The sequence below is a fragment of the Anguilla anguilla genome, chromosome 9, assembly GCF_013347855.1.
Source record: "Anguilla anguilla isolate fAngAng1 chromosome 9, fAngAng1.pri, whole genome shotgun sequence".
In the NCBI taxonomy this organism is placed as follows: Eukaryota; Metazoa; Chordata; class Actinopteri; order Anguilliformes; family Anguillidae; genus Anguilla; species Anguilla anguilla.
The window spans coordinates 24766828-24783016 of record NC_049209.1 but is presented as its reverse complement, the minus strand read 5'-3'; the positions used below and the strand labels follow the sequence as shown (position 1 = coordinate 24783016).

The 16189-nt window shown below is 42.0% G+C and overlaps 1 protein-coding gene across 6 annotated transcripts in view; it reads left to right on the top strand.

Annotated features, from left to right (window-relative positions):
- The window catches only part of kcnj6 (potassium inwardly rectifying channel subfamily J member 6), a 58847-nt gene extending 44287 nt beyond the window's left edge, over positions 1-14560 (top strand). For all 6 annotated transcript variants that reach the window (XM_035434943.1, XM_035434947.1, XM_035434948.1 and 3 more), the window contains one exon: positions 8521-14560. In XM_035434943.1, coding sequence (XP_035290834.1) covers positions 8521-8864 — 344 coding nt within the window. In that variant the 3' untranslated portion in view covers positions 8865-14560. The remainder of the gene's footprint in view (positions 1-8520) is intronic.
- Positions 14561-16189: the final 1629 nt, after the last annotated feature.

Sequence of the window (16189 nt, the reverse complement as noted above, 5' to 3'; positions counted from 1 at the left end):
CGTGTGGCAGCTTCAGGACTATCACTGCTCGATACATGTTGCAGTAATCCAGGTAAAGTGCTCTGTCTTGCTAGATGTTTTGACTTCGGTGATCAGGAAAAAGAAACAGTTTTCCCTGCTGGATCTCATTTGGATTCTGTTTGTTGGTGTGTATGCTATTGGGTAATGTGGGGGCTACTTGGATTATTGAAGAATTTTACATATCTCTAATATGAAGATGGGGTGAGCTGAGATTTTATTGCCAAGTGGACACATTACGTAATCTTATGTCATAAAACCACCAAGCAGTTGACACACTCACCTCACATCCCCAGGAGACACATCTGGTCCTCCATAAAATGAAATTCCCAGGAATGACAAGAAAGGATCAATCTGCTCCGGGCCTAAAGGGTAAAAATGCAGGATTGCTAATGGAATTTCTCAAGTTCGCCTTTATCAACCAGACCGAAACGACAATTACGCAGCTGTCCTCCCCCCTATCTTCGTGTATCACCTTCGTGTCCGTGTAGATGGTGAGTGGTGGAATCAGAAGAAAGCTCCAGGGATAGCATGTTCCGCCTTTCTGTCTTATTTGATAATGACTGTTTGCGCGCACCTGCTTGTGAGGGCTGTGTAATTGTCACATTGCTGTTTCTGATTAGCACCGTGTGAGAGATGCGCAGGCAGGTGGGAGCCAGGCACACAGGCTGGGACCGAGGGCAGGGAGGAGCGGCGTGCCGCAGAGTTTTGAAGATTTAGGGGAAGTCAGACGCAGAGACGAGTACGAGTTAAAGAGCTCGAGGCCCAGGGGCTGCCTCGCAAGAGGAATACATCACATACGCTATGAGAGAGATGCTTGCCTGGGGGTCCACAGGAAGGAACTGCATTGCTAAATCACAGAACAGACCAGCCTACTGCACAATAAATAAATTAATTTTAAAAACATTTAATAAATAAATGCATACTTGATTACACATATTGTACTTGACAGGCAGCAAAGAGCAGGACACATCACATCCGTTCAGCATCACTGTCAATCTCCTGGATTCACCAGTCAAGTTATTGTTTCGCCTTGTCATCCAAACAAAGCTGCTTTCCAAACCCCTCCATCTCCTAGATCAGAGGTTGTCATTGGCCTGTAGTCAAATGGGCATGAGATTAGTGGGAATATAAGGGGACGGGGATAGCCCATAGATATTTCACGATGTCCTGTTCCTCATTGGTCAACTCAACTGAAGGCTTCAGTCCAACAGGAAAAAGATATAATTCTTCTGCTAGCCTGTAAACTATAAGAAAAGTGTATGGGCTATTCTATAGGCTATTTTACTGTACAGGCTAGTAGGAAAGTCCTGATGGTTGTTCTAGTGACCATCCTGCATACCAGTGGCAACATTTTATTGGCCAAGCTAACAACCAATGGGCACAAGGCATTTTGATGCTCAGGGCACAAGTATGGGTCTAAGCAGTCATTCCTGCTGTGGTCCTGGTTTGACATGATAGAGTTATGGGGAAGTTTGATCAGAGCCTGCTGGAGGCTGATAACAGATGCAACATAAACGCCAAGCTCAAAGACATATGGTCTCACAGTTTTACCTCTGCAGCAGTTTTCAGCAGAGAGAGAGAGAGAGAAACTGAGACCTGAATAGAATGTTGCATGGGTCCATAAGCAGAAATCACTTCCTCAAACTTGAAAAAAAAAGTGAAAATGGAAGAAAACCCGCACAGAGCCACAAATCATCTCTTAGTCTGTTTCTCCCACTACAGAGGAATGTGGAATATATCTACAGTATGTACACTGGAAACATTGCAGTTTAATGTATTGTTGTGTTTTGACACACACTGAAAATTAATCATTCAACCCCCCCTTCAAATCCAGCTTATGTGGTAATTGCAAACCTGCCAAGATATTGAGACATAATAAACTAGTTCAATGCTTCATAATTGGAATATTGACTGAGAAGCTGTACACACAATCAATTTTTTGTCCCCAGTGTTCCAATATAAAAAAATAGAAAAAGAGGAAACTTGAGTTTCTCTTTCCATTGATTTCAGTGCAGCTGCACTGTAACGTGCAGTGTAAGTTTGTAAGTCCCGCAGTTCTGTTGCACATACTCTCCTGCTGATCTGTCAATACTGGTGTTATTCTGTTATATTCACATAGGTATCACTTAGAGAGTGTGATAGAGAGGTGAGAGATTGAGATTGTGTGTTAGAAAAAGATAGCGTATATGTGTATGTGAGAGAGAAAGAGAGATATAGGGAGTTTATTTCCATTGCTATTATTTGATGTTTCATTTCTTCAGCATCATCATCATTTTGTTTATTCCCTTTATTTAAATGTATTTGTTTCAGTGAAACTGTCGGGAATTTTTTCATTATTGTGTTTTGTCTGTGTATTGTGTTTTTGCAGTCATGCTTTTAAATTATTGAATTGTAATTGAATTGAATTGTGTGTGAGTGTTTGAACAAGATGGCGAGAGTATGTGTGTATGAGAGAGAGAGGGAGAGGAGAGGAGGAGAGAGGAGAGAGAGAGAGAGAGAGAGAGAGAGAAGTGTACATTTGAGAAGAAGGGTCAGATCACACACTGTGAGACCAACCGAAAGCTGCTCTTGCCACTGTTCAAAAAAACCCCACCAGGCCACAGCTCATCAATCAAAGTACCACCAGTACTGTGCTAATAATGTGTGGGGGTTACCAGACAGTCCCGTTGCCAGCACACATTCCCACACAACTCCACATTTCTCCACCTTACCCAGCGGCTGTTCTCCCTGTCAGCCAGGGATGTATTGTACCACACCTGGCACACTTTGCCAAGGGGACGTTACTCAATAGGTTCAATATCAGTGGCACATGATGTCCTAGAATCAAAACCTTACACCCAGTCGTCTGTTCTGATTTGTTTAATGTCTGTATGTCTTTTTGACTGAGAAACACTTCTTTGATGACTTGGGACTGGGTTGATACAGTATATGATACTATGAGACATGTAGCTAATTACACCTGCTGATTTTGTTTGTACTGTGAGCTGTATTAGGTGTCAGATGCAGTAAAACATGCACGCACACGCGCACACACGCACACACAAGCGCGCGCGCACACACACACACACACACAGGTGTTGGGGTGTGTCCAGGCATGTCCCCACAGTCAAGACTCTTTCTGCCCCTTTGCCAGAGACTGGATCCCCAGTCTAGCCCTATCTCTGAAGCGGCAGTTACATAAATGCATTGGGGTTTGGTCTGCTGCGTGGGCATCTGCCGCTTCTGTTTACCTCTGGGCTGTTGGTGTTATTTTAAATTCTGAAGGCGTTTGAGTGCTTTTATCCAGCGTTAGGCTCTGAGACCTCTCCGTAAAATAAGTTAGATAACCCTGAGACACTATTGTCATATGAGACCCTAGTGTCACCTCTCCTTCCATCTTTTCCAGCCTTTGGCAGAATCTCTCTCTTAAATCCAGACATTATTGAAAATCCGTCATGAAAACCCTGAGTCCTTTGTAAGTCATTACAGGACAAAAAAATGCCCTTCCTGCTGCTAAATTATTGAAGGGTCTTGAAGGCTGTTGAAACAAAATACTGGGATATGAACATTGGGGACCTCACCCCATAACACTCATCATTCAAATCATGCATATTTGATTCCGGGTACAATTCATCAAGTGGGAAGCACCCCGTCTCCCTCCTGTCTCCCTGTAGGGGGTGGAGGGGAGAGGTGGTGGGGGTGGGGAAGTGACATCTTAAACCTTGCATTCTGATCAAAATCACAGGTACCACAAGCTGATTTTTCATCACAGACACAATGCAGTGAAAGGTATACTGTCTGTTGCTTTTGAACTCTGAACTTTGAATTTTGGTTTGGTAATTTCTTTCCCAAACCATTCAGACAGCTCTTGTGCACTCTTGTGCAACAGTGGCACGTTGAACTGCTAATGCACATTCATTTTGGGGTGTACCCGAACATCCCATCTGCATAGTTTGCATGTTCTGCAGTGCATTGACATAGCTGACGTGAAGCCGATTAGCGTCAGGGATCCAAGCTCAGACTCCTGTGTAGGATTCCACACCACACAGTACATTGCTTCAGTTAGAAAGGCCTCTGTTCAAGCCAGTATGAATCGGCTAGCCACTAAAGAGAGTATCTAAGAGCATGGCGGAGCAACTGACTGTGTTGCTACTCTGAACTTAAGACACCGTTGTTAAAATGCAGAGCTAGCCCACATTTCAAATCTTTCAATGTGGATTTGTATACAAGCTACATACAGGTGGTTATTCTGCGGATGTAAGGCCAGTGGGTTCACATCCCAGATGATCCTAGTGTTTTTACCCAGAGGCAAGAAACAGCACATTTGCTCCTGTAAACAAAAGCTGTTCGGCTGGGGCTTCAAAATTTGATAAGCTTCAGTCAAAAGGGTGTACAGTTACAACCTGCAGCAGGCTGCTGAGCTAAAAATAACTGGGCAGATAAGTTACCTTCAAAATGATAATGGTAATGATGGGTGTTATTCATTATTTACAAGCCTGGCAGTTTAATGAAGAATTTATTGTAACCATAAAAGTATGCTGATTTTTTGCGAACTGTGTCGAATGCAGTCACGTTACCTTGAGTTAAAATTAAAATGTTTTAGCAAATAAATGCATGTTAGTCCTTTGTAGAGAGTATGAGTTTGTTAAACATAGGAACATGAATCCTTTTCACATTTGGTTTCTACCACATGAAACGCATGCAGCTGTGCATGGCTGATCTTTGCTCAGACCAGATATGGTTGTCAATCATACAAAACAAAATCAAGGACAATTTCTGGAAAATCATTAAATACAGATATGCTGTTGCCTTACTGACAGACTGTAAACCCTGAGTGTAAATGAGCGGCGCACATGGAAAGGCGCAAAGCTAGCTCGGTCAGGAAACTCTTGCTGCTGCTGACCATTGTTCAACAGTAACTGGCTGTTTTCGTATTCAACCATCCAGAAACGCACATCATTAATGGAGCGCATTTTTAAACCAGCAGGCAGACCTCTCCAGCTCCCACCTGTTGTTTGGATCTGCGTCAGTGTACTGGGGGGGGGGGGGGGGGTTTGATATTTCTCATTTTTATAGGGGAGACGCATTGTGCTCGCTGTTTGATAGGTTAGTGCATGCTGGTGCGTGCACAGAAGTACCTAAAGCAGATCCATTCAGTGGCAAACCAAAAGGAATACATTTCATAGTCATTAATATATTTCACGTAATTGCTGGCTTAATGTCTTAATTTATGTTATATTTTAATTTAACATTTCACACTGAACTGCGTCAATAAGAATTGGCAAATTATATGCACAATACATAAAGTAACTAGCAGAGTTTAATGCAGGCATGCCTAACTTTTTTTTTTTTTTGTTAAAGGAGGGAATGTGTCTCTCATTCACTATGGAAACTGAAACCTTGTGGAATTATCAGGAAGAATCTGTGACTCAGGCAGAGTTTTAGTCATGTGACATTCCTCTATAGATGTTTTGCTCTGGTTTCAGGCTCTTTCTTCTGTCCGAGGGGTTCTTTTAAAAAAACAGCAGTTGCTAACCAAAAAAGCAGCACTTGCCCTGTCCACATAATTTTTAGTTTTTTGTTTATTATCCCACAATATGTTTTCCTTTCTGCGAATTTGCAATGCCCAATTGTGCGAGTAGGCCCATCCTCTCATTGCAATGTCCCCCATCTGTTTGGGAGTGCTCAGACAAGCACGTGTATCCTCTGAAGCATGTACAGTCAGCCACTGCAGTCCATGCTGAGCTGCGCAGCCATTTCAGTGGACTGTGCCTCTAGTGCAGCTGGTTCAGACAGACTGCAGGCATCCTGTTTGACCAGAGGAGGCGCCAGTGTGCAATATGGCCACGGATTACACAATTCTGACAGAAATCGGCAATTACATTTCGTTTTCGTTCGATATGCGCAAAAAACATGACATAATTAAAATGAAATTGCAAAAGGCCACTTTGTTTTTTTCATTTTCAAGGTAGTGTATGCACTTTATCTGACCGTTTGAAAATTTTAATGCAAAGTCCATTTCACTTCAAATAATTTTTTTTCACACTCTATGACACAACACTGTCATAATTTAAATGAAAATGAAAAACCACATTTGAAATAGCAGTTTCTTATTGTAACGACATTATCCATCACAAAAATGAAACTATAATTCACTTGGCCACGTGTCATTTTATTTTCCTGTTTTTGTGGCACAATGGTCACATAAATCAAATGCAATGGCATTGCTTCCATTTGTATTATCATTTTTATGTAGTCACACAGAAGCCCTGCCAAAATTCAAATTGAAACCCATCCCAAGTTGTCTTCGTTGTGTGCTTTTTGGATATGCTGTTGACATAATAAAAATCACATGATTCATGAACCTCTCTTTTCCGTATAACATGAAAGCAGAACCTTAAATGGTGATGCAGTGCAACGACTGCAGTGTATTTATGTTTTGTCTGTCATATTTAGTAGGTTTGATATATAGTCATTATTTTCATGAGCCTTGTCAAGGGCAGTCAATATTGCTCTTTCTCAGTACAGTTCATCTTGGATTCCTAATGTACCAAACATGAATAATTCAGGCCCTGAGAACAAAAAGGTTTTGAGTCTGAAGTTTATTACAAAACCAGTCCCCCCCTCAATTACTTTTGATCCTTCATCTCATTAATTTGGTCTTTTTTTGTGGTTTGCCTAAAATAACAGTGAAGCTATGACAACAATGTGAACAATGGTTGAATATAATATTTTAGTTTTTTTTTCTTTTACAAATAAATGACTTCAAAAACATTTACTATTAATTATTTTATTGAACTGAGGATTTTATTTTCATATATTTTATCTGATTTTTTTATTTATTATTTTAAATTGAGATAAAATATTTATATTTACAATGACTCCTAGAGATAGAATTAGGTTTTTGGTTTCAAATTTGTGTTATGCTACAGTTAGGGTCAGGCCAAGGTTAGGGTTAGGAAAACAGTAAGTGTTAGGGTTTGGGCAAGATTAGGGTTGTGTTTTAGAGCTTGTAAAAGGGCTAGGTCAAAGATTAGTGCTTGGTTTTGGATGATCTAAATTTTTGGATAAACCACTTCAAGTTGATTTTAATGTTTTGTTGATGCAGGCTGTGTCACCATGTAAACCTTGTATATTTATTGGCTGAAAAAGGAAAACGTTGCAGGATAAGCGCTCTTCATGCCACAAACAGTTGATGAAAAGTTTATATATAAAGAGTATTTTCAGGATAGTTTTTCATCATGCCTAGGCTCAGTGATGTGAATTTTGTGTGCACGAAGGTTCTCGTTAGCAGAGATTGGATGGGTGAAACCATTCAGAGCATGTTCATGTGTCACCTGACCTGGATCCCTCTGCCCAGGCCTGAATCTCACTCACAGGGGTGCTGAGTGCTGACTGCTGTTTCAGCTCTAACAGAGTTAGACTCTAGAGGGCCCAAACTTACCAGCTTTCTTTCAAAGAATTATACTGTATTATGGGAAATGGACTGCCCAACAGAAATATTGCACGAGGGGATTACAGAGCTAGACTGTACTGAGGCTGTTTAGGCCATGCAATTTTAAACGTGCATGACTGGAAATCACGTGATGATTATGGTTTTTACCTTTTGTGTTGTTGTTGTTGTTTTTACTTCCCCCAGACACTCATCCCTTTGGCATCTGAAAATATGAACATGTACATGATCCAGTAGCAGATAGCAGTGTCGCAGTGCTCATGTGACAACAGTTATCAGCAGATGGTCTTTTTAATTGGACTAAGGGTTTTTTTGTCATCTTAGGCCCTTGGTTTTGATATTCAAATACATACAGACAGGTTTAGCAAAAAATGAATAGATAGGATTTATTCATTTTTAGGATTTCCCATGCATATTCTATAATGCCAATGTAACACATGCATAATGGAATCAGTGATCAAATACCCAGCGTTCATTCTAAAAAGGAACATGTCAGTACTGAACTGAGTATCCATACAACAGATCCTCCTATTGAAATGATAAATAGTTCCCTTACAACCCCCCCCTCATCAGTAGCGTTCGTTTGGCTGTCATTCTGTGGATTTACATTATGCACTGCTTTGCATTCCACGACTCATTTTCTGTCAACACTCAGTGACTTACTGCCTGTCACTCAAAGAGGATTTCTGAATATACTGTGTGAGGTTTGCATGGGGAAGACGGTACTGGAAAGGAAACAGCACGTAGCCAAAGGCTGAAATTTGTGTTTATTCAACCTTGTGGGACCACATAAAACACTGTGAATAAAGCGGCAATAAAAACTAGGCTACAGCCGCCTCTTTTAAAAGAGGCAATTAGGTTAGGACAGCATTAATACGGCTTATGCAGAGCGCTACAGGGAAGGCAGCTAAGTACCACGCCTGGATATGCTGCTCAAGTTGGGTTGAGCTGCGTGAGCGCTGTCAGGCTCCTTGCTAGTTTTACCATGCAGACAGCGATGGCGGATCAGCGTGCGACCGGAGGCTAACGGCTCTTTTTTTTGCTTTGCGCTTCTCCCCGCTCCCCAGGGATGACCTGCCAGGCCCGGAGCTCCTACGTGGCGAGCGAGATCAAGTGGGGCTACCGCTTCACGCCGGTGCTGACCCTGGAGGACGGCTTCTACGAGGTGGACTACAACAGCTTCCACGATGTGTACGAGACCAACACGCCCGCGTGCAGCGCGCGGGAGCTGGCCGAGATGGCGGTGCGGGCGCGGCTGCCGCTCTCCTGGTCCGTGGCCAGCAAGCTCAACCAGCAGGCGCCGCCGCCGGACCAGCAGAAGGAGCGGCCGGAGAAGGGCGGGCGCCAGGGCGAGGACCAGACGGAGCGCAACGGGGACATCGCCAACGTGGAGAGCGAGTCCAAAGTGTAGGCGGGACGGACGGACACGCGTGCAGCGGAGGCGGGACGGAAGGACACCCCGCGTGTGGTGAAGTCTCTCTTCGCATTGTCTGTTAGAGCAGTGGACCCCAGTGAGCAGGGGGAGAGGGGGGGGGAGGAAGTCCCAGAGTCGAGGTCTGAAAGGAGACGCGGAAAGCAGGAGGCCTCGTGCCATGAAGAGCCTTTTCCCGCCCAAAATGGCTGCCCTGCGGAACGCTGGAGAGATCGAGCGGAGACGGGAAAGTCCGGGGGCAAACGCATGCTTTTGAAACAGCATTTTTTCTTAAAGAGTTGATATAATTTTCTTTTTTTAATTGAAAGATTTAACCTATATATAAATATAAATATATATTCTAGGGCATTTGCATTTGTATTTTTTGTACATATTTCAATACTTGTAACTAGCCAATGAGAGTATGGTTCTGTAGATGTGTGAATATTTGTTAGGAGGCTGTTTGATACCGAGTCAGTTAGACAAGGGCAAAAGAATCAGTCTGTACATATGCCTTATGTAATAAGCTTTCTTTACTTTAGGATTTTTTTAAAGACACGCATGTACAAAAAAAATCTACAGTTGTTAAATTATTCTATATAATGTACATAACGATAATGTAAGTAGCTATAGACAGAATACTTCTCCTCAATACTGGATGCAAAAAATATAGATTAGACTATTGTTCTGGGATGTGGACCCAGTGTTGTGGAGGTGCGTCTGACCCTGGCTGTGCATGTTTGCTGTGCATTCCGCGGAGTCTGCGTGACCACTTGCCTATAATCCTGTTAAAGTGGCTCCATTACCAGATACAGTTTCTCCCTTTCTCAGTCTTTACTCCCGTGTGTCCGTGTGTGTCGTTACAGGCCCTTTAATTTGTGAATGAGTTCGGCAAAAATGAGTTAGCGCGCGTTCACTACTGGCCACAGTTGCTGTGAAAGTGTCTCGCTCCCCGTTAATTTATCCCTCGTTGTTGTTGACATTGGCCCGCTTTTAATGCGACCGTTGAGAATCAGATCTGCGGAAATGAGAAGACTGCCTCGGAGGCCTTGATGAAGTGACAGTGTTCTATTTTTAACCCCAAGCAGAATGAAAACAGACAGCGAAGGAAAAAGGGACCAGGATTACTGTTTTCTTTCAACGATGCTGTTTGAGTCACGCAGTGACTGCAGGCGTGGCCATTAGCAGGGGGAGGGCCTCATCGGGTTTTTTACGCTCGACTGTAAAGCCTCGGCGAATGGGTGTTCATTCCCACAAAAAAAATGCAGCTTCATATTAGAACGTTGCTTCTAAATTGTGCCACCTGCTGGAAGTTCTGCGAATGCAATTTATCTATTCAGTCCATTCCGATGGCATCACGACAACAGGACAGCCGTTTCTCCCCTAAAAACACGGTTTTTAAAAGGCAGAACTGTAACCACTTGAAGTCTTAGCGGGCAAAGCTATAGGACAGGATGTGCGGCAAGCTGAGGTCCAGCGTTCATAGCTGCCCTCCCTCCTTAAACCTCAGCAGCACTCAGCACTCAGCATTCACCAAACAACCGTGTGATTGGGCTCCGATGGCAGCAGACGGAGCGAGTCTGGTTCCGCTCACTCCCTCCTGCTCCAGCTCTCCCCTCCTTGCGGGATCCGCCAATGACCGTGTGGCAGCTTGCTGCACCAGGCGTGTAGTGGGAGGCTCCTCCCACTTACGATGATTGCCACGGCATGTGTTTTTGCACAGGAACCCGCTGAGCATGGGCCGCTTGCTTGCTTGTCACTGGATGACGTGGCAGCACCTGTCCCCCAATGAGAGCAAAAGAGTAAAACAGAATGCGCATCACATGTCCGTACCAGTACTCTCATTATGTTCTAAATTTTCCCTTTTCTGAGCCCTCTGTGAGGATGGCTTGCCCATATTCCCTACCTGACCTCAGGTGGTTTTGATTATGGAGACAGGGCCAGTGAATACTGTCACTGCAATGAGGCTTCCTTTTTGTAGCTCAGCTGGGCCTCGCTGCCCATACATATTTCAGGATGGAAGCAGCAGCATAACAATGAATGGGGGGGGGGGGGGGCTGGGTTCCTTCGAGAGATCACCGTCGCCGGGAGACCCCAGCATTGCACAGCACTTGTCCCCAGCAGCACAGATCCTGCGCTGGACCCCTGTCATTGATGGACACGTCTAGGGAGAGAAAAACAGCAGCCAAAGTGCTGGAGGCAACTGATGGTCCCTAGCATCTCCCTGCTGATGATGATTGTTGGAGAGAGGCCTGGCTGGTTGTGTGGATAGGGGATGTGGGGATTATGGGAGGGAAGTGCACGGGGCAGCAGGTGCCTCGTGGGCGCAGGAAAGGGCTTGAGTATTTCACTACAGCCTGTACATACAGCATCAAAAATGTGGGAGAGATTTTACAGTAATCCATACCTACAAGTGCTCTTTAAAACTTCTCATCACAGACAGCGGCTCAGAGAATCCACACAAAGAAAGCCATTTTAATGAAGGACAAAAAATAGATATATTCTGCACCTTGCTAAGTGTGTCCAGTATTTTGTTTCCTTTGCTCTCACATTGACCGGGTGATGTGTTTGTTTACTAATCACTGAACATTTCTGTTGGGTGCAAAATAAACATTACTCTGATTTTTTTTATAGCACAAATACAAAATTATATTTCAGTTGTCAAATGCAAAACAATAATAGGAAATGGTTATTGTCAGGTTTTTCCTGAAATATATTCTTTCTTGCTCTTAATAACACATTGTGCTTTTCTGTTTAATTGTAATTTGTTTTTGGATACATGTTTGTACATAAGTCCGCTGCCATACAACACTGCTTATACTGAGTTTGACTGTGCTGACTTTGGATTGCTTATGAACTGAGAATTGAGTTCCTCCAAAAAGCCATACCCTTACATTTACAGTGGTTTTATATTTCTGTAGAACTCATCCAGTATTGTTGGGTATTTTATAGACATCTTGCTAAAATGTTTTGGTTAATATTTGTACATTCCTAATCACATCTGTAGAAAGATAGCCCAAAGGACTGAGATGGTTGAACAGTTGAAAAATGTATTTGGAAGACAACTGAGGCAAGCAAAATTTGTTATTATTTTCCACCAATTTCTGTTTATTATTTTGACAATTATTAGATGTAAAACTACTATTACACAGAGGAAATAACTACAAATGGCAAAGTAATTTAATATGATTTAAAGCTGGAACTACTTCAGTGCTCATGTGATGAACCTTTGTGTTCTTATCTTATTTTTGTCCTTTTGACTCGAAATGAATGATATGTATGTGTTCATATATATTCTATGTTCAATACACCATATATTCTTCATTCTGTTGAAATTTGTTCCAAGGAGTGTATTCATTGGACAATCAGTTTGGCCCCAATAAGGCCATAGAGCACTTTCTCGATCAGCATCTGTGGAACCAGGATGGTGTGCGTGGGTCAGCTGTATTCTTGATAAGAAAATTTCTTAATGGATTTGAAATGAGACGTGAAACAAGATTACACTTGGCTTTGACCACAAGACATTTTTCTACCTTCCTTTTTTCCCCCTCTTTTTTATTTAAACCAAGAACTTTCAGGAAATTCTGAATTGTTGCTTTACAAAGGTAAAAAAGGCTCCAATAATTATTTGCCATTTAAATGAACAGCGAAGTGGACGTAGCTGATACAGTCTTACATTTCAGAATGGCATTCGATCATTTCCTGTGACTTGGGCTGACCTATGGGATAGGCAACAGCACTCAGAGATTAGAGTTGTACACCCAAATATGGCTGGTATCATATTTTCTTATACCCAGACCTTCTCCTTCCCACTCAGTGATGTGAATACCCAGCCAAAGTGCGCACATCAAAAGTTACAACCATGACAGGACTTCCTCCAGCAAACAGATATGTCTGTTTGTTCAGCCTGTCTCCATCACTCTCTTCAACGGACTGGGTCCTCAAATCACTCATATTTCCATTGCTAAATACATCTAATGATGAGCTGCTCATTTCTTATTTGCGCATCATTAACATGGAACATTCCCTGAAAATGAGGTCTGAAAGTTCAATGCAGAGATATATGCGCAGATAGGCTCTAGCAAATCTATATGATCTGTGACATCAATAGAAAATATGTATTAGATACAAGAATGTGGACACAACAGAATAAGTTTTACGTGCATTTTCCTATTGTGTGTACGAGTGAGAAGGGGACATTTGTCATGTGACTCATCCTCCGGTTTCCCCAGTATCTTCAACATCGCATCAGTGGATGTCAAAAAATATGCCACACCGCCATTTAATTTGATTTAATATAGATCGGATGTCATCTTCGTAAAATAAGAACTGACGAAGACGTGACAGTTGAGCAATAACGCAGCACAGTTGTCTTGTGATGGGTGATGAGGAAAAGGAGGTGCTGGCTGGCAGCAGGGTAAGAATGGGAGGTTGTCTTCAGTGGCTAACGTGTGAACAAGCCGACAGACAGATCAGAACCTGAAAGAACATGGCAGTTTTTACACTCCGGCCTTGGGACCAGACCTCTAAAAGGCTTTTCTTTTCCAGAATGTTACCAGAACAAAAATAATAATACACAAAACACAACTGGAGTGAGATAAATGCCAATGTGTCAAATAATAATAATGTCCAATTAAACACAAGCTGTTCCTTTTTCCAAGTTCCTGTTTTATGGTTTTCTTTGATTTTGAGAAAGAACAATTAGTTCCAAGCCAGAGGTAATACACTTTGGAATACTCTTGTGCAAGTTATTACTACTTTTACTTAACATCTAATTAATAGATTAATATATGATGACAATCTCTCACAGGTGTACACTGTGTACCTGAATGGACAGTAGGTGACAAGAAAAAAAAGCGAATGTAAACCTGAATATGTAGGTCAAAATCTATTCTGTCTGATTTGCAAATTACTGCAATATCCGTTAAGCCAATTATCTTATCCATTTTTCCTATCACAGTATCGCTGTGACTGACACAACTGCCACAGTAACTGACCATTTTTTCGCATTTGTCTTTTTTCACCTGTAGTGCTTATTCCTGAATTCACTTTTCTACAATAGATTTTTAAAAACTGGCTGTGTTTCCAGAACTGAATTAAGAAAATATGGGTTGTGTTAAGCAAATCACTTTGGCTACGTCTCACCCTACATCCCACCCCCACCCCATTTTGCATTTCGTTTCACCTACTGCTGGGGAGGAGCTGCTGAAGGTACTAAGACTCAATGAGCCAAATCAGTCACTAAGCAAAGTGCTCTCTAGAACAGACACGTTAAGTTATTTCTCTCCTCTTGGCTGCGCTGCTCTTCCTTCTCACTGGCACAGCTCATTCACTCAAGAGTGGCAAATCTTTCTTTTTTTAAACCCAAAATCTGACTGATCTACTTTACAAAGATGCTTTTGATATCAAGGTGGGAAAAGTATTAGCAGGCGTTGCATAATCAAAACAAAACTTATCCTGTGTTATAATAACCGAGTCGAACAAAGCCAGTACTTTGTGTGCACTTTAGTTGGTGTATGAAACGCACATAAGGTTGGACTGTTTCCCTGTCTACGACCTCCCAGCAAGCCATTATTCTCAGTGTGTCTGTGCACGGGCAATGGAATGAAAGCATGCTTTATATGAAAGCACAATAACTGTACAGGAAACTGATTATAGTGCCAAATTTTTAAATAAATTGATACAGTATGTTTAAAGACCTGTGAAAGCGTGATTAATTTGCTGCGTTGGAGACATCGGTGACAAGTGTCCGTCATACCTAAGAACATTCATTGGTGGAAACCTGGGTCCTGATGCTTCTATATGAATGTTCATCTGTAAAGGAAAGCTTGCACTAGGCACTTTGCAAAATCTTTTAATTTCTTTCCAATAGCTGTGCAACATTTTACTCTCAGCTAATGTTAGGAACCATAGTTCACTTTAAACATGATTTTACAAATCTCCAGTTCAACTAGGAAATTTACCTTTTTTAAAATCTGTTATTCAAGATCATTACAATCTATTATTTTAAGTGCCACAACCATGTATTCCCATGATGCAAGGCTGCATATACAATAGGGTTACAGTGCTCTCTAGTGTAGTAATAGTGTATTGCATTAAACGATTAAGAATGGCATACACTGCAGTTTCATTTGAAAATTATAATACAAAACAAAGTATGCAATAACAATATATATGTGTGTACATATATATATATATAACTTTCTACAACATGCACTGTAGTGTACAACATTAAGTACATCTTTCCCATACATAACTGTAGAATATCCCCTTACAGACCAACCAAAAATTGAGGAGACATGAATTGTCACCATAAAGGTTCTGCATAAAAACTTGACACAAAAAAATGGTGGTGCCAATGTGAAGATGGTTAAACGAAAGAAACTGATTATATAAGCATTTATAACTACGAAAAAAGGCACAGGTTAAAACACTTGAGGGTAAATTCTGATATTAGAAGGATCCCAGAGATCACCTTAGCAAATACAATGCATGAGAGGGGGAAGCTTGGTATGTGCAGTTTCTAGAAAAGACACAACCAAAACCTAGCAGACGTGGTGCTGTAATGTCGGCAGTTTGTTCCCCCGCTGAGATGCAGGAGAAGAGAAAAAGATGATCTATAAATGGAAGGCAGAAAACATACATGAGCGCCTGCCAGAACCGATCTCCACGGACAAGCAGTGGGAGGGGAACGGAGATGGGGGACCAAAAGGGAGCTGAAAGCACATTTCAGCTGCAACCGCCGCACGCCGCGGACTTCCTGTCGGCTCGGCGCGCGCGCGGCTGCCTCCGTGCTCAAAGCTGCGGGGTCAAACAGGCTATCTGGAATCTCTAGCATGTCGCAAAACGATTCAGTTTTTATTTTCATTCCTGAGGGTGAAGATTTCCATTCAGAGCCAGGAACAACATTTTATTTTTAGCTTTTATAAGCCATTTAAAACATCTTTTTTTTCCAGGCAGTATTCTAAACATCTGATATAGAAATAGTCAGCTGTCTCATAAAACCCTTTGTTCTGACATTTAAAAAAAGCTTTTAAAATATTAATAAACCTTCCCCATTTAGCTTGCCAGTGTGCTCCATTGCTTTTAAAGCATTCAAAATATTTGCTTGGAACTTTAGGAAAAGAATAAACATTTCAAAAGAAACTTGGCGGGTCCTGCCTGTACAGCCAAGGCGCTATATTCATCCAGGACATAACGATGCTAGTGGTTTTCAAAAGCCATCTAAATATAAACACATCAAGGAACCGCAAGAAGTTGAACAAAGTTGTGGAGGAGGAGGACAAAAATGACAGCAACACAGAAAGAAGAAAAAAAGGCTCAGG